The sequence below is a fragment of the Xiphias gladius genome, chromosome 22 (genome assembly GCF_016859285.1).
Source record: "Xiphias gladius isolate SHS-SW01 ecotype Sanya breed wild chromosome 22, ASM1685928v1, whole genome shotgun sequence".
In the NCBI taxonomy this organism is placed as follows: Eukaryota; Metazoa; Chordata; class Actinopteri; order Istiophoriformes; family Xiphiidae; genus Xiphias; species Xiphias gladius.
Window position 1 is genome coordinate 20642505 of NC_053421.1, and position 20812 is coordinate 20663316.

The following is a 20812-nucleotide window of genomic DNA, read 5'->3' on the forward strand; positions in this document are numbered from 1 at the left end:
CAGCGATGACAAAAATCATTCCATTAGTAAACACAGACACTAATACTAAAACATGAAGCTGTCTCATATTTTTAACAAATATATTTAATCATCTTTGCTCTGAACAGAACTCTTGGAACTCAGGCTCAGTCTGTGTATATCCTATTCTAAAATCATTAATGTGTCTCACTGACCAAAGTAAAAAAAAAAAAACCAAACAAACAAACTTCGACTTCAAACAAAAAAAACAAAAAAAAACAACACATGGATTATTCCTCCAGAGGTATTATTTATTTGGGATGACAGTGCTTCTCAATTCTGTTACAGTGATCTCAATGAAACACAACTCACTGACGCATTTCTTTTATTTAGTGTTAATAGATCTTCCCAGTGGGCCAGCTCTGAGATCATTTTCAATGATGGCATGTTGTGCAGCAGCAGCAGGGTTCGCAACTTTTTTAAATTTCTGCCTCATTTCATACACCATTTAATGATCGCCTTTAGCTACAGCGACAACCAAGCCGAGAGTCATCACAGCACTAAATCAGCTGGATTTAATCAAAACCGCAAGCTCTCTGACTGTTTGAATCCTACCGCTGCCCACTGCTGCCCTCAGACTGACCCGAGTTCTCGGGTCACAAGCAACATGACACGTGACGCTGGATCACATGATTGGCTAGGATGTTTACTCGGGGCTCTTGGGAACGCGTTTCCATTCCGGAGAAAAGACACAAGATTGTGTACAAATGCTCCGCCACGGAAAGCCAAAAAACCCCAAAACAAACCAAAAACCAAAAACAAAAACAGTGACGCTTATTAACTACAGACAAAATATTTACCATCAATATACAAACAAAACCTCAAGGCTAAATAACACACATTTTTTTTAAAAAAGGAAAAAATAAACTCTATTACTTTGGATAGGATCTAAAACACATTGCTGATTACTTATATTAACAGTAATGTTATTATTGTCATATCTGCACACCACAAACATAAGAAAATGATCAAAATCAAAAGGTCTGCACTTTGGACTCCCTGTTTCATTTGACATCAAATCCCATGAAGGAGAAAAACAACATTTTGTTCTTTCTTTGCCAGCAGATCCTGTGGTAAAACAGTTGTACCTCCGTTCCTGACTAAAACCACAGTGATAAGAAGAGGCAGTTCTGCAATATTTTACAGGGAGGGCGGAAGAGGTTCTCTTTGTCCCCAAAAGTCCCCCAAAAAAGAGTCCATAAAAAAGAGCTGTCTTTTAACTGCAGCACGATAACTATAGTCCAGCTGGCCCGAATATTTCATAACCAGAATTAGCCTGGATGACGTGTTTAACACACTCCAGACTATGGACCATCTTAATTGAACTTAGGACTATTCCAATATGTCATGAATGCATCACCTCCGTTATGCAAGTACCAGGTACCTCCTTATGGAGGTTGTTAACTGGGCAAGGTGAATGAGCGGGCTCCATTAATGAACTACAAACTTAATCCATGGAAAATAATTCATTGTGGTGTATCCAAAATTAGCTTAGAATTAGTGAGAAGCGTACCAACATGATGCCGCCCCTCAGCCTCTCTGCCTTTAAAATCAAATCCGACTGAATTCCTAGTTTGCTCCTCTATGTTGTATAGAGCCCCTTTTGATGCTTTATTCACAATGCTCGTGTTTACGTAGATAGTCACGATGTTTGTTTTATCAAGACACAATGTGACACACATTCCCACAAACACACACCAGACAACAGCATGGGTTTATCTCCCACAGAGTGCCCTTTGGCTCTGGGAGCGACAAGTCAACACATTTACTCTCCTATATAAATGGGTTGGGTGAGCGGTGCGTCATACTCTGTTTTCTTCATCACAGTCATTTCTGGGGAGGAATACAGTGAGTACTGACACTTTTACTTAATTTACTGAATGGGACAGAGTGTAAAAGTCTTAAAATGCACAAATGTAGTGCCAGTTATAAGGTGAGCTCAAAGAGAATGAATATTTTCTGACATACGCTGTACGTTTAACAGAACTGAAAGTAGGAAAGGGTTCTGTTATCATGCCAGATGAGTAAAGGGATCAGAACAGACTCTTCATACAAAGACAAAATAATATCAGCACAAAAGTGTCGACTACACGAGTGAGGAAAACAATGACAACATCTCACCCTAGTGGATAAAAAGAGGTAGGCTTTAAATGTCTCCTCATTCTCTCTCCTCACAGATAGGAGGGACACTATGGATAAGCTGCTTGTCATTACTGTGCTTGTTGCACTCCTTGCTCTCAGTAAGTGTATTCTCAGATTATAAAATGATGGAAAAGTATATCCTGCTTTCCTGATAAAAATGCGATACCCCTTCTGACCTGTTTTTTTTTTTTTTTCAGGTGCTGAAACCTTCCGTATTCCGAGGCAGGCCGAGGAGGAGCAGGGGAATCTGACCAAGATTAGGTCCTTATATGATAGTACTCTCAGCTCTGCCACTGACTACATGAACAGCATCAGGGGCCTGAAGCTGGAGGAGAAGGCAATGTAAGAGATTCGAACTCCAGATTCATTGATGCGGTATAAAAAAAAGTGTGTATTTATATTTAAACTCTTCTCTCTCTGTGTTGTTTGCAGGAATCTTTACGCTGATACTTCAAAAGCTATAAAAACCTACGCTGGCATATTTCATGACCAGCTTTACCACATTTTTTACAACCAGCAATAAACAAAAACGGATTTTTTGTGACGAGAGTGACCTTTTGACGGTGTAAAAAACTTTAAAGCTCCATCCAAAAGGCTAAAACGCCATTTGACATTCTGAACTTTGACGCATCTCACCTCACCCAAGCATCAAAACCTCAAACAGCATCTTTAGAAATAACGTGCTCTTTGCGGTACTTTCTCGGGCCACTATACTGGTGTTAAATGATGACATCCAGCCAGTGAGGACAGTAATCATTTGAAAAAACACCGACCAGCTTGCACAGAGGAAACTGGACAGAACAACTTCGCAAGCACAAGAAAAAGGAGCACATGGTGTCTTCTCATGAACCAACAAATTTCTCCATGGGTCTCAGAATAACAAAATAACAGAGCAAGAAAAAAATGCAGATAATGTAATGATCTATTGCCACCTACTGGTGTTTTTGTTTCCTCAAAGTTAAATCCATTCCACCTCTGAATAAAGTTCAATATTTGTGTCTTATCTTGAATTAAAATATTGATTAAAAAAAACAACTAGTGTTTATGGTTGATAAATTTAGTTTAGTGTTTGATACAGTAAATTGTGCATATTTCCCCAGCCTGTTTGTGTAAGAGCTGTGTTTCCTTTTATCTCACTGATGGACCATGTGTTTACGTCTGTATGAATCTACAATGAGGCGCCAGACTTTTATCAGCTGAGGCAGCGTCAGAACAGAGGCCTCTGTTGCAATTAATAATGGATGAAAAGAAACAACATGTAATATACGAACGCAGAGAAACCGACAGATGAATAAACAACAGAGACTGTGGAGTTTGTTTTGTGGATTCTGACAAGCAGTGATGCAAGAGTGTTGTGATTTTTAATTAATGCATAAATCTACAACATGTGGCCTCTTCTGAAGCTACAACCACCACAAACAAAAGAGATAAATTTGCTTGATGTATACTGTACTAGAGAGCCACACATTTGTGTGTATTCTAAGGACTACGGTATTCTAATACTTCTATTGTTAGTACTGCGACCACTTCTACACGTACTTCTGCTCATACAGAAAAACATATTTGCTATCAGGAAATATCTCAAATGTTTTCTCTCAGATGACAACTGTAATCAGATCTAACTTTGTCCCTAATTTGATCTAATCTGTGGGCATCTGCAACTGCTGCAAAACAGAAAAAAAAAAAAAAAAAAAATTCTCTACATTATTCTGTGAGAGAGAAGGAAAACTGACTGACTGACTGACCTGGCCTGAGTGTATACAGTACACCCAGTGGTGTTGAGGCCAACATGTGCTACATGTGCTATAAGGGTGGGCTTTTGTGGCACCTGGACCCCGTGAGTGTGACTGATTATTGACAAAACTGAGAAAAATTAAAATCTAGTTTGACTTGTGCTGAGATAATTATGGAAGACAAACAATTTTCACACAGTTTTGTCATAGTTGATGTTAAAAAGCTCGGAAGTTTGTTGTCATCACTCCCTGAAGATATTTCTGCCGGAACAGATAATATATGGATGGCAGACTACATAAAATTGCTGCTAGGTATTTTTTCTCTTCTCTTTGTCATATATTAAACAGGGGTTTCTTAAGTGGTGTATCTCCATTTTAGTGGAAATAACATCAGTTTCATGTGCTCAGTCATAATTTGCTGGTTGCTTTACACCTTTGCCTCTCTCTCTCTGATTAGAAGTTATCTGTCTAACAGAAGCTGTAGACAGAAGTTTTCTACAATGGCTACTTCTCTGATTCTGGCAGTTTTCATTGTAGGGTGTTGCCAGGTGGCCTTGGTCCACTCCTCTTTTCTATTTTCACAAATTGTTGACCTAAATAATGTACCTGTATTAGCAGTTAAATTACAAACTGTGTATGGCTGGGTCAATAAGAACTACCGCAAATGACTTTAACCATGTCTACATTTAAATCAATGAGAACACTTAATTAATATCTGTCCTGGTCAATGCATATTGACAATATTTTTAAGAAAATGGGAAAAGACATTGCTATCAGTAGGAAATGTTCTACTTTTGTCAGTTGAAGTAATCATGAGTGTAATCAATTCTTTAGTGTTGAGTCCTCTTGAGTATCGTTCAGTGATATGATCCCCTGCTAATAGAAAGGATCTCACTAAACTTCAATCAGTGCCAAATAAGGCTGCTAGAGTTGTTCCCTGTTTTTCATATCGCTTCTGATACCTATAACTAAAGTAATAAAGTAGTAGCTCTCAGATGCAGCCAGATTACACTCCAGTCTGCTTGTTTTCATGAGGAAAGCTACTGTACATCTTTAGGTATACCTGAATCCTTTTCAGCTCTGTTGAAGTACTCTGGTCAAACCCATACGTACACATCCCATCTGGTATGTGGATAAATGACAACTAGTTACCCCTTGACCCGTGACTAACCTCTTAGATACAGTTATGTATAGGGCCTCTATGGAATCGGACAAATTACTAAACTGTACTAGAGAATCAAAAAGTGTTTCAACTTTTAAGAAACCAGTGGAGGTGCACCTAAAATAGACTACATGACTTTATTGTTACAGATATCATTTGTTTGTGCTTGTTTGGCACGCTTTTGGCATTTATTTTCTTGTTTTGCTTTGCTTTGCTTTGACAAACGTATTAATGCTTTATTTGGACATCTTTTCATGTGATGACCCCAGGAAGATTACAAACTTCTACGGCGGAAGATAATGGGGATCCAACAAGATAACTGCTCTTTGTGCAAAAAAAAAAACCAACAAACAAGTAAGGAAGAAAATATACTTACAACATTAATGAAATCAATTGGGGTCAAATCGACGTTTTAGTCAAAAGTGGCCTTAAGTATACCATTATGTAAACATTTAACCAGTGAACCAGTTGTTCCTTAGGCTCTGTTCTTTCAGCGATGAATCTTGTCACAAAAATCGAGCTCATGAAATGTTAACCAGCTTTGCAAGGTTACCTCTACCTGAATTTAGAAATAATTTAAAAGTCAGTATTTATCAGCCATCTTTTTTAGATACTCAAAGAGGAAGAAAATATCATTAGTTGTGCAATTTGTGATATTTAAGACAAGCCTTTTAAAATTGCATCATGGTAAAATATTAAACTAATGGTAAAATATTAGCTTAATATGAAGTTCCCAGCAGTGGAAATCTTATCTCCACTCTTATCTTTTTCTATTATTACTTCCCGTAGTGCTACAGAAGCTTTGTGGATTTATCTATGACACCATTGTCAATTGCAGTGTGCAAATAGCACAGACTAACCATTAAAAATGGTTTTAATATAGCCCACTAAGCCTATAGACGCTCTGCACCGCAGGGCTTTGTTGGTCTTCAGTCTATGAAAACAACATCAACTTCACCAAAAGACAAGCACAAAAACATAAACAAAACCACGGTGTGTTCCTCTAAAAGAACCTGGAAGTACTGAAATTTTCTCTGATAAGGTTATTACAAAGGCTACGGCTGAGCTGGAAATGTAGCTGAATAAAGCAGTCTGCTCCGCCCACTGACCTCGAATAAGTTTGCAGGTATAAAGAGGAGAGTGAGCGAGAGACTGATCAAAAGGTCATCACACATTATTGGAGCTACCGAAAAACACAAAGAAAACAACAGATAAACAGAATGAATCTTCTACTTCCGATGGTTGCTTTGGGGCTTGCAGGTAGATATTTACCATGTTGTGTCTAAAGTAACCAAAATTAATATTAGAAGAGCCTTTTAGGTTCTGTTTGTTCTCATTGTTGTGTTACAGGAGCGTCTCCCCTGGAGGACTACAAGGTGTGCCAGCCTCATTCCAAACCCTGGCAGGTTTATCTGCATGGTGGAGGAGTATCCTGCAGCGGAGCTCTCATTGACCAATGGTGGATTGTAACCTCCTCTGAGTGCACACCTAGGTACTAGTGACCGTTAATGCTAAATGAAAACTTGCTGCTGATGTTAAATTAAAATCTTTGTAATGTCTTGTCCTATAGTGTTTTTTTTTTTTTTTTTTTAGCTGTCACAGTTTTGAGAGTCATTCGAAACAAAACATTAAATGTAAAAAGTTGCTTTTGATTTGGATAAGCAGGGTTTTCATCCTAACAGCTGTGGTTCCATTTAATGTACATCCAATTTCCCCAAAATATCAGCAGCTACATCACATTTGAACTTAGTAAAACATGCTTGGAGGGCGTGATATATTCTCCTTTCTTAAAATTCAACTATCTTGGTGTGTACAGCATATACCCAAACATGAAGCAAACTGAAGAAGGTCTGATTGAAGAACTTCGCCTACATAGCAACACAGAGTGTATTATTAAATCCAGCGTTTTTGGGTTTTTTTTACCTTTAATTCCATCGCTGAAGCATTTTCAGCATAAACTTCAGCCTTCAGCTCCTCCAGTGTCTTGTACAATCCTGAAGAGATTAAAAAGCAGAATGCTTTGTATTATTTGTTTCCCTCTCAATAGGGATTCAGGAGGCACTGCACATCCTGTAATAAATTTTTAATAAATAGTGTCAAGAAAATATACCATTATAGTCTGTCTTGTGTCAGCAATGAGTCACGGCATGTGTCTTTGTACTTAGATCTATAATTATGCAGTTCTTAGGTTGTCAGTGTTGATGGAACCACTGCAAATTCCCCTTGTGTTCCTGCTTAATAAACAACATCCATTAACCTGCTGTTCCTGTCTGATTAAGGCTTACTGTTCCTTAGTCATGGGCCTGTTTCTGCGTGAGGCCTGAAAGGTCCGCCTGTATATTATAAATTGGAGCCTCTCTCCCCCCATCTTTGCAGCTCCTACAGCACCATTGCATCCCTCGGAGAACACGACGTGACGGCGGAGGAGGGCACCGAGCAGCACGTTCCTGTCGCTGACGTGATCCGTCACAGCCCTTACCGCTCGCCCCTGCACAGCCTCATGATGGTCCGTCTGGCCAGGCCAGCCCACTTCAACCAGTACGTCCAGCCCATCCCTCTGCCCAGTCGCTGTCCACAGCCTGGAGAGACCTGCTACGTCAGTGGCTGGGGCTCCACCATCCCAAACCAATGTAAGTGAGGTTTTAACTCCAGCTTTCCTGTGAGTATCGGCTAAAGGCCCCTGGAGTTTCTATTGTAAACAAATCTTTCTCAACAAAATAGCTTGTGTAACTTTCAGGAAGTACTGATTAAATAAACAAGATATTACGTGTTAATTAGTGAGCCTTAGAAGTGATAGTAGGTGGACATTTTTTTTTTTTTTTTACCTTTGGGCAGAGTGAGGATCTAGTGATTTCCTCCTGTTTCCAGTCTTAATGGTATGCGGGCTTCATGTTTAGTGGCGCCAGCATGCAGTTAGATTAGCTTAGCATAAAAACTGGAAAACAGCCAGCCTGGCTGTATTCAAAGGTAACAAAATATGCCAACCAGCATTTCTAAAGCTTGCTAATTAACGTGTTATATCACATTTGTCTCATTTATATGACAAAAACAAAAAAATGTGGTTTTACAGGGGATTGTGAGCAGGACTATTTCTTGACCAGGGAAACTGACCTTCTGGAGTCTTATTGTCTCAGAGTGGAACTTTTCTCTTTAGATTAATTTATGTTCTACTGAAATGAATTGTGTACAGACTTTCTCGTTGAAATGCTTGCTATTGTTATTGTTTGCACATGCTTCTTATTTCCCGCTCAAAACATATGCACCCAGAGTGACATCCTTGGAACAAAGAGCATCAGCCTCTTTAGCAACACTGATCATAAATTTAGGCTTCATCTGGAGAGATACAAAAAGGTAGCACTCTTACTTTTGTGTTTTCACTATGACTCTGGGAAATGTTGGATTCTGGTCAGCGGGTGGGCATGTACTTATTAAGCTGCTCATCAATATTCTGGTCACTGAAGCCCTAACAAGGCATGAACATTCTATACTAATAAGAGCTAGAAATGACTTTCTTTAATCAGAGGACTTTCTAATGTGCTATCAAAATGCCAAGTCAGTGATCAAGACTAATTAAAAGGGGAAGGCCTTGAAAACAGTATTTACTCAAGATTTAGACCTTATGCTCCGGTGCAAGTAGATGCAATGCATAAAAATGAGAATGAATCCGTAGACCTGCTGAAGGGAAGGAAGGAAGCTTTTGTCAAAGATTGAGTGGCAGATCGATGAATGATGGTATTGAATATATCACAGCTACTAAATTGTACTCGTGTTATAAATTCAGATGAGATACCTTTATGATTTGAGGAACTTAGTTTGATCGAGCAGCAACCCACCTTCATCCTCTCCAAAACAGATGAGCCTCCTCAACGTCTCAAGTGTATAACTGTGCCTGTTGTGGATGACCAGACTTGTATGAACACATTCCCGGAGTTCCTGTTCTGGAGCCTGGGCATGGTCTGCGCTGGTCAAGTAAACACAGATAACTGCTTGGTGAGTATGGACACAACCCAGAGAGACTGTAGATCTGTGCAGCTTAATCTGGTGTGTCTCTTTCCTAACCCCCCCGCCCATCAAAGAATTTACACTCATTAAGTTGCGTGCATTTTCCATAAACAACCAAAACAGAGTATCTTATTCTCTCCCCTCTCTCCAGAATAATGGTGGCAGTGTGATGGTGTGCGATGGCCAGCTGCAGGGTGTGCAATGGTTCAGAAATGGCTGCAGCAACCCAGCTCACCCCACTGTCTACACCAAGCTGTGCAAGTACAATAACTGGATCAACAATGTAATGGACCGTTATGCTTCCATTCTGCCAACTGAAACCACTCCAAGGATGATGACATGAGGCACCACAGAGACACATTTATTCACAGATTAAATGTAAACATTATTATTAACTTGGCTCCCGGCCACTTTTCAGGCCTGGTTTAGTGGCTGAACGTATAGTTTATGGGTTGCTCTTTCAGTCAATTAAGCAAGACACAGTATTACACTTAGTGGAAGTTTTACTCTAGATAACAATAACTGACATAGAGTCGATGCTCAGCTAAAATAAAATAAAATAAAATGTGTTGCAACACTGTTTTATTGATGGATTTTACTACAGCCTTTACTCTGTGATTCCTCCTCTTTCTGCATTTGCCGTTTCCAACCCTGGCTAATAGCTGCTGCCAATGTGCTCTGATTTTTTTCACACTAGATCCTAACTCCACACTTGCTGCTGTGTATGTGAAAGTGACATTGAATTACACAAGACAGGAAATATCGGTCCACATGCTGAGCACCAGAACCGCTAAATCTTGTGACTGTCAGTTCCTTGAGGACAATATCCAAAATGCTGCTCTAATCAATATTTTTATATTAACAGTGAATCAGATGACTATGCGTAATGTGAAAGGGGTCGCTCATCATAAGGACCCCCGGAGAATATTCATCCAATTCTGAGGTACCGCTCAGCTCAATGGAGCGTTTTAGCATCCTTTGACTCATTGGTTTGTTTTCACAAACTCGCATCTTTCGTGTTTTGATAAACCCACTGCAAACTGCCTGCCCTGCACCAAATAACTGACAAAGTTAGCGACTAGTTGGTGGACAAAGTGGAGCATTTAGCTGCAAAAGAGCCAGATATTTCCTTCAGAGCTAAGGCAGGGTAAAAATCTGACTGACATTTGTGAGGTGGCCAGAAACACTGCTCCAAATTAATGCTAACGTTGCTCCAAATTAATGCTAATGTCGCTCCATTTGTTTGATTTGTAAGTAAGCAACTGATTTCTAACAATTTCCCTGTCTGTCAGTGTTGTATTCAAAGTTTGTTCTGCTGCCTCCAAGTGGCCAAAAAGATAAATTAATTCAGGTTTAATAATATGAAACTTAAAATGAATCAAGGTAGATAATATTGTCAGTAACTGCAAGCCGACTTTCATATTTAAAAAAGGATGATTGCAATTTTGCAAGTAATAGAAATGTTGTTCTGGAATGAAACATTGACTTTCTGTTTATTAGTTTCTGATTAAATTCATAACAATGAAATCAAATTAAGTCAAACAGAATGAGCCTGGTAATGAGGTTCTGCACCATGCAAATATTGCCATGACCAAATATGAACAGCAATAATGTGATGCGCCGCTAGATGGGAGTAAAGCCCAATTATAAAGAAACACATGGAGCGAAAGTCCCAATAAGAGAAGAAAGAGAGAGAGAGGCAGAGAAACCATTTGCTTATGGCAGTGTGGACAGGTGATAAAAATCTGACATTCTTTTCATGGTTGTGTGCGAACTCTGATCTGAGATCTTAGCTCTGCCATGGCATCCACGTGTCCGCAAAAAAATATGTTCCAGTAATAAACACCTGGCTCTAATGCAATATTACCGAGACACTTTGAGTACAAAGGAACTGGGGAACACATGGGGGAGTTAGACCCGCACGCACAAAAAAAAAAAAAGCACAGACACCGCATACAATACACAAAATCAAACACACACATGTGCACACACAGACGCACTTACATGCAAAGTGACTGACAGCTGTGTCCATAATCACAGATGAACACAGGGGCCACTCCGCCATCTGTCCTCAGCATTTCGCTCCTGTCCCCTCGCCCCTCTCCCCTTTATTCTCCCAGCTGAGCGGGAGACAGAAGGCAAACTGAGGGGCTCACTTTGGTAACTGGGATGTCATTTTAAAGCGGTGTGATATTAATTGGTGTGGTTTATTGGATGTGATGTTTGCATTTGTTTTCTCTTTTAAATTGGACAGCCATTGTTTACGATTCTGGGGGATTTGACTGAAACCAATTTCATGTATTAGCTACTGTGTCAGTAATTGTTAGCTTTTGTTATAGATACAATAGACACTTCACTTATTCCCTCAGGCAAGATACCTTAGTACAACAAGCCTGAAATCCTGTGGGATTTCTCCCCAAATACTTAGGGGTCTCTTCGTTTACTGATTCCCAAATGATATGCAGCTTGTTATGGCTTGTAGTATGTGGTCTACATCCCTCTGAAGATGGTGTGGTTCCTCGCTTGCCAGTCTGCTTTGGGGGATATAAAGCATCTCCCCTAATAATTTCCACCATTTAATTCTCTGAGAATTCAAGTTAGTCATCTTATGTGCTTCTGCAAATATCAGGTCCATTTTTTTTTCTTTGTAATTTATAGCTGGAATTCAACCTTTCATTCCCTCTGCAAATGAAGTGAGTGAAAGCTATTTAATAAAGTTAAACAGGGATATACAGTAGGAAGGTGTTGCCTGGTGAATAAAGCTTCAAAGTTTTAAGTGTCCTGAAGAGTCTACAGCCACATTAGCAGCTCTGTGAGAGTCAGTACTGTGGCGCTGTGGTGCTTTTAGCTAAATGCTAATGTCAGCATGCTAACATGTTGATGTTTAGCAGGTAAAATGTTTACCAGCTGCGGATGGAAATGCCATTAGTTTTGCATGTATTTGTTCATAAACCAAGATACTGGACAAATTGAATTGTCAAACACCTCGGATATCGCTACCTAATGTCATGGCAGGCCATCCAACGATTGTTGAGACATTCTGCTCAAAACCATAAATGTCACTGCTATAGTGGCGCTAGAGGAAAAATCAGGGGGTACTCAAACTCAGTGCGCTTCATCGTCCGGGGACCATCCATGTTCGTACAAAATTTCATGTCAGTCCTTCCAGTGGTTGTTGAGATATTTCATTCTGGAGCGAAAAGGTCAAATAACCGACCAACGCTGCCGTCCCTGGCGCCCCGCTGTCAGCTATCATTCAATCTTATAAGTACTTTTAAAAGGGTTTATTAACTGGTTCAGGGGAAATTACAATCTACAGCACCCTGGAAAAACATATATCTAAAAAAAGGAAAGACAAAAACGCTTACCTTATAAGAATGACTCAACTTGGTTGCTGTATTGAAAAGTTGTGTGCCCTCTATTGAAACACAGATTGCTACAAAGTGACACCTTGTTTTTTGGCCTGCTGAGGTCAGATGCACCTGCCTAAGCTCCCACTCAGCATCTAATAGACCAACACAGTCAGAGGTTGTAAAGATAAGATGATCTTTGTGATGAGAGGGGTTTGTATGCCCTGAAATAAATTCTTGACACGGGTCTGACTCCAGCAGAGCGGTTGTCTACGTCTCTGTTTCTGTTTCCACTTTTGTTGTTTCCACCCTTCAGACAAACATGCACACATATTATGGATACCTGACTGAGAGACTGTGGAATCCTTACTCTCAGCTCAGTCCGCTATGTTATGCTTACATTTATTAATGGTTGACCACCGCTCCTCTCCTTCCTACCTCACTCCCTGTTTTTAAGATACTGTAAATTATTCCCCACTTTCTGAATATCCTCCCTTTCTCCTCCTGCCTCATCTGGCTTTCATAACTCAGGCATGCATGCCCGGCCCACACTGAAAACAAATATCATCCTCAATTGCCCAAACACCATCAGTGGCATAAACTGATTAATGAGGGAATTAAAATGAAAGATGATCCGTAGGGGGGAAATCTTTTTCCTGGGGTATGACAGTGCTTATCAGTGGTTGGTGCAGTATCTGTAGAGTAGACGAAGGCATCTCCCTCTCTCCTTCCATCTCCCTCCATTGCTCTGTTTCTCCCGCAAACTGTCACTATCGCTCATCAGCGGCCTACATTCCCAGCATTCCCCCTTGGCACCTGGCTCATGAGAGAGGACAAGTGACGAACACGCACTCATATGCACCTTCACAAAAAGAGTAGAAAGTGCACACCCCACCATAAACTCTCACATTCATCCCTCCATCATACACTTGTTCTTCCTTATAAGTGACAGGTCTTTAAACAAAGATGTAGATGAATATGGGAAGCTGACTTACATTAGCACAAGCCTGGGCAATGTGTGTGTCTGTGTGTATATATACAGTGCGGTGTGTGTGTGCGTGTGTGAGTTTCTGTTTGCTAGGCTAATGGCTCATTGAGCATAGTACAGTCCAAGCCAATCATGCTGGAACTCTCCCCGTCGTCCCATTGAGACCTGTGGCTCATATGGGGAGAAAATTAGTTTGAAGAGCTTTAATGATACTACCTTAATAGCTACAAGAGCACACTGAGAGGCAGCAGTGTGTGTGTGTTTGTGCATCTATGTGTGGGATGCGGTGTGTGTAAAGGTGGGGGATGTGTCTGAGAGGCGGCGAGTGAGTGAATAAGTGATTAAAATTATGTTTTGTTAATACATGTGTTTAGGAGTGTGTGTGTGTGTGTGCGTGTGTCTGTGTGTGGAAGGTGATAATGTGGAAGCTGATGAGATAATGAATATTGTGGCTATCTGAGTCCAACCCACACACGGGCACACACACCATCCCTCACTTTGCCTTCCTCTGCTTTTCTCCCACTCCCTCCATCATTGTTAGCATTACAGCAGAGCAATGAGTCCGCTCGCGCCTGCTGCACAATCCAACCCTGACACACAAAACCTCTGTGTGTGTGTGCGTGTTTGAGAGACAGAGAAAGCTAGAGGTGGGGGTGGCATTATGCATTCATATTGGAAATTGCTGTGAATTTAAATGAGAATGTGCACTTTGGTGGAAAAGCTGTTTAGTAAATGGTGCTATAATGTGCACTGCAGTGCCATGAGTGCATACATATGGTGGGTCAAAACAACAATGGGAACACTGTATGTGCTATAGCTTCACTATTGATTACAGTAACATATATTTGTGAATATGTGTTTTTATATGTATTTTTATTGAAGATCTATGTTAATAACTTTCTATAAAGGTAAATCCAGTGCAACAGAACCAAATACAAACAAATTCACAAGAATCCCTAATTAACATTCATCATGTTAATTGAGAGTATTAAGAGTATACAAACCCACAACACAGGCAAACACTAAAGAGAAAAAAAACACAACCCTGCCCAGAGAGCCACTCTAGTCCCGCTAAGATTGATCTGACAGAGAGTGAGAATTATCATTAATATTGGTATGGATTTGTTCCAGAAAAGCAATAAATGACGACCAACCTTTCCTAAAATAATCAAAATCATCCTGCCGGGAAAACCTGATTCTTCCAAGGTGGAGGGTGACCAACGAAATTTAAAAAATCCCTCTCATACCTTTGAGTTTATGTTTTCAATCCACACCCTTTTTTTTGTTATAGAAGTGCGAATCATGGCTCTGAGCCTGGAATTGAATGTGGTTTAGTGCCACAAAAACTCTTCCACTTTCTATTCAGAGGGGACAGAGAGAACAAAGTAAGCAATAAGCAGCAATATTGGTGTTTTTGTGTGTGCGTAGGGCTACAATTACACACATACAGTAATGGAAGTGCATCGACTGATCTTGAAATGTTTGGATGTATCAAACATGGAAGGAGGAGGTCACACACATGTGCACTCTGATAATGCATTAGTATTGATGGCGTTGTGTTGAAGAAGATCAAACACACACACTCAAAATGCCCCCCCCCCCCCACACACACACACACACACACACACTCACTCACTCACTCAATCACAGACACACATGCATTTTCAGTAATGGTTTTCTCAAAAAGGGGGCACAGCTACGAAGAGGTAAACCCCACAGGGAACCCATTTGCCTTCCCTTGCAATCATCACACACTTCTCTAAAAACACCATGGACTGGTGCCGTCGCCATGGATACACACTGCTACAGCCCTCCCTCTTACTTCGTCATTTTCCCAATGTATCTTACTTTTTCTGAAAGGCCTGTAGTCCCTAAGGATTGCTTAACACTCCTGCTACATACCAGAACATGTTGTTTCCTGCGAGTAAGCATGTGTCTGAGAAAATGTGAGTGTGTGAAGAATGCAGTAAGAAAGCTTTACTTGGGGGGCACACTTTACTTCAGGGAGACAGAAAAATAACATCCAATGATCAACAGATACAGGTACACGGTGTGTAATGCCGTTAACAGCTGCTCACCTCAGCAAACAGGCGATATGAAACGTTAATGTTATCTCTTCCACACAATCCGGCACACGCACAACCCCAAGCAGAGACAGAGATGTCCCATCGCTAACACCGTGTAAGCCTGACGAACTCCCCTGAGCTGAGCCGGGACTCGTTGATAGGTCCGTCGCACAGCAGAGAGAAGTCGACTCATATATCACTGCGAACCTGGAAACTCCCTGCCTGCAGAAAGATGTCATCCACAAAATAGTGAAAATGCCGCAGACACTGTTACTTTTCTGAGAGTTAACAAAAGGTGAACGGCCGGCCGATCACAGTTTGTTTCATCTCTGCCGTCCTGTTGAGTTTTCCTGCTTCATGCCTGTGAAACCTAAATAATGCACCATTTGGAAAGTTTCTCTTTTCACACCTGGGAGGCAATGTAAGCCTGTTATTCTTGAAAGAAAAAAAATGGCCAAATGACTATTAAATTACACATCTTAACTACACAGGAGACAACCTGTGCACTAAGTAATTGATACTTCAAAAAACCAATAACATATCCTCCTTTAAAAGTATGAGATATTTTAGGTTTTAATGTCAGAAGCTTGTTGTTATTCCTGAGAAATGTAATTAGATTCCAAGACTAGACTTAACTTGTCAGTGCAAGTAAGGGAATGAAAGTCTGAGGGTTTCAGGAGTAAATCATTTAAAGTAACATACAATGATAGAAGTTGAGCAGCTGCAAAGCATCTCACACCTATTCACCTATTTAAACTGGGGAGGTATCTAAGTTTTCGATTGATATTCTAACTATTGTTATTACTTAGTTCTCCTAAAAAGAAATCCAGTCATCTGCCCTAATATAGGAAAACTACAGTCAAAAGATGTATGTCAAACAAAAATAAACATCCTGAACAGATTAATGTGGAGTTGGCTGCTTCTTGCAGTTGAAAAGAAACTGAAAAAAGCTTATTATGGTGTAACATTGACTAATAAGGGAGTGAAATAAGTAGAGAGAAAGCACATCAAGCATTTGAGCAACTAAAACCTTTTTTCTACTGGTTCCGACAGATTCAGCTCTAAAACTTTTAACACCTAAATTTCTTTTCAGACATCATCATCTGAGGCTGAATGACATTTATTTGAACCTTACGTAAAGGTCATTTGTGTTTTATACATGTTCGGTATTATTTTTTTCTGTGGATTTTCTGTATCTGCGACTGTGCAGCCACAATGGCTATCACTGCTATGGGCCAACTCCTTCTTCTGTTTATTTTAAACAAACTGCTGTTGCTGCTGTTGCCACGAGAGTAAAACGCATCATTTCCTGTGCAGCAAAGGATTTCTACTTTGAAAGACCCATTCCCCTGAGGCCTTAACCAGCAAATGAAAAATCTTTTATGAGCTGGATGTGGACTGAATCAATATTTTTTAGATTTTATATATATCTTTTCTACACTAACTCACATGGTGACTTTTCTTTATCTTGTGTGTGTGTGTGTGTGACGTTACACACGAAATGAAATAAAGTGGACTGGTCTGATAAGCTGATAACGATGCAGAAATACCAGGGTTCCTTACTTGCACAAAGAGGCGATGCGGGAGAAGGGAAACCTCGAAACAGGTAGACCTGTTGCCACGGCAGCTGTCAGCGACTGAACGCTGTGTCGCGTTTTCTATTACTGCACAGAGCAACTTGATAAGGCCCCTCTGGCTTTGTAATAAGCAGGACTCTCTCATCACTAGATAGCTCATAGTATTTTCCATTAAGGTGAAGGAAGTAGGGAAGGTCACAGGAGTGTATGAATAGAAGCTGACATGAATAGGGGAGATTGAAAATAGAAAAGAGGGTATAAATGAGGAAAAAAAGAACGCAAAGACTATCCATCTTGCTCTAAATAATTTCTCCCTCTTTTATCAAAAACAAGTGATCCACACATGAGATTCTGTTTATTCCGACAGCAGGAGAGACACGAGTAAGAGAAAAAAGGAGGACAGGATGGGATATAATGGCAAAGCTCCATTAGTAAGTCAGTGGAGCATATGACAGTAATTATCCAGTGTACTCTTGGGATGCCCTAAGTCGCTCTCACTGTCACTGCTAATACCGTTACAACACACGCGGGAAAAAATACTTTTCTCCCGCGCGTGTGCGCACATGCACGTGTGATGGAAATCAAAAGAAGGGAGAGAGGGGAGAGCTAAGGAGCGATATAAGCTGCCGCACTGGTCAATGATGTAAATGTAACCACTGTTTTTCTTGGCTTTTGTGTGTGTGTGTGTTTGGCCTCAGCCATGTGTGGTGTGTTTTTTAAGGTGTATATTCTACAGTGAGAGTTGGGCAACAAGGCCAAGTGCAAAGAATGTGCTACCCTTTCATTACGCTCCACGACTCAGCTTGCTTCTAGGTATGTACGCCATTTTGGGAACTTTGGTTTAACGCACACGCAAGACAAGAGTTAGGAGTGTGCGTAACTTTAGTTTCGGTGTGCGCTGATGTGGGGATACGGCGTTTTCTTGAGTGTGAATCAACACCAAAAAGTGTGTAAGTGTGTGTGTCTTATCTTCCAGACAGCTGCTGTGCTGAAATATTAGCCAAAGGGAGGAGCTTGTAGCATGTAAGAAGTTCTCAGAGGAGCAACACTCAACAGCTGCTCTTCAGCTCCTCCGGGCCCTTCTCCTTCTTTCCTCTCCTTTTAACATTGACTTTCATCTACGATCCTCACACCCTCTCTCCCTCTCTCTCTTTACCGGGCCCAGGGGTGCTTTTTTGCCTTTGGCAGTACTTAGAATAAAACGTAGAATGGTGTGTGATCATGTGCAAAGACAAACGTATGAGTATGAGTATAGACAACACAGAGTTGATGTCGCGAGACATTGCGAGGTTGATGTAATTGACCCGTCATTAAGTCCCAGCCGATTAAACACCGACTGGCTAATCATAACGTGGCATCAGCCGGCTCCAACCAGAGTCCGACAACTTTACGGGCTGTGCTTCATAGACTCTAATGCAATTTTTTTTTTTTTCCGTGTTTTTGCCATTTTCAGGCGAGTTTTGTGGATTTACAGCTAGTCATGGTTAAACGTTGCGCCGAGACGTTGTGCCCGGGGAACGTGTAACAGTGATACCGATCAAAGTAGGTCCGATCAGATGGGGGCAAAACCCTGTGGAGCTAACATTAGCAGAGTACAGAACACATCCATCATTAACTAGCACTTCAACGGTATGCTTGCTACTGAAGGTATCCTGAATGTAAACACAAGCTGTTTTCGCTTTTTAATGATCTTATACAGCAAACCAACCCAGCTTTACAGGAACAGCGTTGCTGTGTAACTTCATAGTCTTCTGTCTCAGTTGCCAGATGATGTGGTGGTTCACTTTTACATTGTGACCTGTAGGCTTTAGACTCTATCTTTAACTTTTGTATGGATTTTTGCTTCTGAGTCAGTTTGACATCCTGGATATATCCCTCAAATGCATACTCTAGACCCTTCTGTCTGCTTCTCTCTAAAATGGATTTTTCATTTCCCCCAAAATTGGATAATATTTCTTCAGGGTGTGCAGGTAGTGACAGCGTGGGCGCCATGCTAGCGGCGACATCTTGAGGGACTAGCAGCGGCCTACAAAAAAGGGGCGGGGCTTAGCGAAGTGTCAATCGACAGTCTGCTTCTCACTTTGTAAGAAGTGGCTGGGTTAGATGCGCAGATTGGATTAGTTTTTGAGTGTTGAAGTATCGTTAATCTATCACTAAGGGTATTTTTTCTTAACTTTAACCTTGATTGTAAATTATTCAGTCACATTTATTTTATCATATAGAAATATGCAAGATTTGAAAACAAGTTTTTAGCTGTTGCTTTTGTGGTGGCTTTTAATTCATGTTTAACTAAGTAAAATAAACCAAAAAAAATCAACAGATATGAGAATGTTTGTGGGTATCCGAGGATTATTTATGATGATGTTTTACCTTTGAGTTTTTCTTATTTCCTACCTGCTTTTACTGCTACTTCAGTTTGTGAAAGCAGGGTGAAGTATGTACACCAAAACCTAGTTACCACTGATGTTTTAGATCTGTATAGTCTTGTCAATGTCACCCTCCGCTCAACTGCCACAGACTTGTTGACTAAAACTGACTTTGTCTACATTTGGCCACCCATCAGTGATAACTAGAAATTTACAAATAATGAGATTGATTCCCAAAGGCAAAGTTACATCCCCAGTAGAGCTGAAGGGTGTATTTTGGACAAAGTGTTGAAATGGTTCTGGTTAAAAATAGTCCTGACCTTGTTTTTTTAATGGTTTAACTGAATCTTGAAGTTGACTGCAGCCTGTCATGTAAAATTCAAGTGACCTTTGACCCTTGCAAATTGATTCACATACCACATCATTCCATTAACTTGGATGAACTCGGAGGGAGCAAAGCGCTTAGACACAGCTCTGACCTCTATTACATTTTTTGCTTCTACGCATCAGTGCTCTGTATTTATTGTCTTTTAAAGACTCTTTAGCTCATAAACCCTGCTGGAAATTCCATCTCCCTCTGTTGTATTTCCGTCTAATTCCCTCAGACACAACGCAAAGTAGCCTAACCAATTAAAATTAAAACACACCCAGCTGCGTCTTAATAGCCAAACATCCCACAGGTGGCCTGCCCCTCCTGAGTGACACACACTCACACACTTGCTGAAGCTCGGGCAGCGGGGGATTGGCTGCCACTCAGCTTAATAGCACGCTCACAGATACAATCAATGGAACAAATCTTCCATGCTGTGAGATAGATATCAGAAATAAACCGAATAAATGTGAGCTTAGACAAGTAGTACGTACACACAGACACACACACTGACTACACAGGTACCATTTCTCTGTTCTGTCCCTCATAATCGCAGCCAAACAGCAAACACATGCAGGCCCCACAGGATATTAAACCTAGGACTGAGGGAGATACACACATTTATCACACAAGCACCCATTCATGCTTTATCTCTGTCGACCTCTCTGCTACACACCTTCAGTCTCTTATCTCCCTTCTTCCTCCTTTCCTTCCTCCCTCCCTTGATCTCCCGCTTTTATTTCTTTAGAGGCCGTATTTGTTTAACCCCCAGAGCCAATGTAGATTTATGACATCTTAACAAGTCATCTTCTGTTTCGTCCTCTGGTCACCAATCACTACTTCCATTTCCCCTCATCCTGACAGTAGCCCGTTCTACTACATCATCTCCTCCTCATCCTGCCTTTAAATCAATTTTCAGTTTATTCCATATAGCGTTTCCCCTTTTTCCTCTCCACCTTTTAAAATTCTATCAGTTCTTTTCCTCCTTCCCTTCCTCCCTTTGCCACAGACAGTGCTCCTCCTCATTGCTCTTGGGGT

The 20812-nt window shown here is 40.7% G+C and overlaps 2 protein-coding genes across 2 annotated transcripts; both read left to right on the plus strand.

The window, feature by feature from the left end:
- The first annotated feature begins 1746 nt into the window (after positions 1-1746).
- apoc2 (apolipoprotein C-II) lies at positions 1747-3125 on the plus strand. Its single transcript, XM_040118322.1, has 4 exons — positions 1747-1866; positions 2196-2258; positions 2358-2502; positions 2593-3125. The coding sequence occupies exons 1-4, from the start codon at positions 1800-1802 to the stop codon at positions 2681-2683; spliced, it is 366 nt and encodes a 121-aa protein (XP_039974256.1). The 5' UTR covers positions 1747-1799; the 3' UTR covers positions 2684-3125.
- Positions 3126-6221: 3096 nt separating this feature from the next.
- On the plus strand, positions 6222-9587 carry LOC120784571 (trypsinogen-like protein 3). The gene is made up of 5 exons (XM_040118480.1): positions 6222-6315; positions 6406-6547; positions 7432-7685; positions 8909-9045; positions 9209-9587. Exons 1-5 carry the CDS (start codon positions 6276-6278, stop codon positions 9398-9400), a joined length of 765 nt encoding a protein of 254 aa, XP_039974414.1. The 5' UTR covers positions 6222-6275; the 3' UTR covers positions 9401-9587.
- The last annotated feature ends 11225 nt before the right edge of the window (positions 9588-20812 follow it).

What these genes read in the sequence shown, in the direction of transcription:
- apoc2 (XM_040118322.1), top strand. Translation starts at nt 1,800, where the DNA reads ATGGGTTGGGTGAGCGGTGCGTCATACTCTGTTTTCTTCATCACAGTC. An exon ending in TGTTGCACTCCTTGCTCTCA is followed by an intron (nt 2,259 to 2,357) that starts GTAAGTGTATTC and finishes TTTTTTTTTCAG; the next exon opens with GTGCTGAAACCTTCCGTATT. An exon ending in AAGCTGGAGGAGAAGGCAAT is followed by an intron (nt 2,503 to 2,592) that starts GTAAGAGATTCG and finishes TGTTGTTTGCAG; the next exon opens with GAATCTTTACGCTGATACTT.
- LOC120784571 (XM_040118480.1), top strand. Translation starts at nt 6,276, where the DNA reads ATGAATCTTCTACTTCCGATGGTTGCTTTGGGGCTTGCAG. An exon ending in GGTTGCTTTGGGGCTTGCAG is followed by an intron (nt 6,316 to 6,405) that starts GTAGATATTTAC and finishes GTTGTGTTACAG; the next exon opens with GAGCGTCTCCCCTGGAGGAC. An exon ending in TCCTCTGAGTGCACACCTAG is followed by an intron (nt 6,548 to 7,431) that starts GTACTAGTGACC and finishes CCATCTTTGCAG; the next exon opens with CTCCTACAGCACCATTGCAT.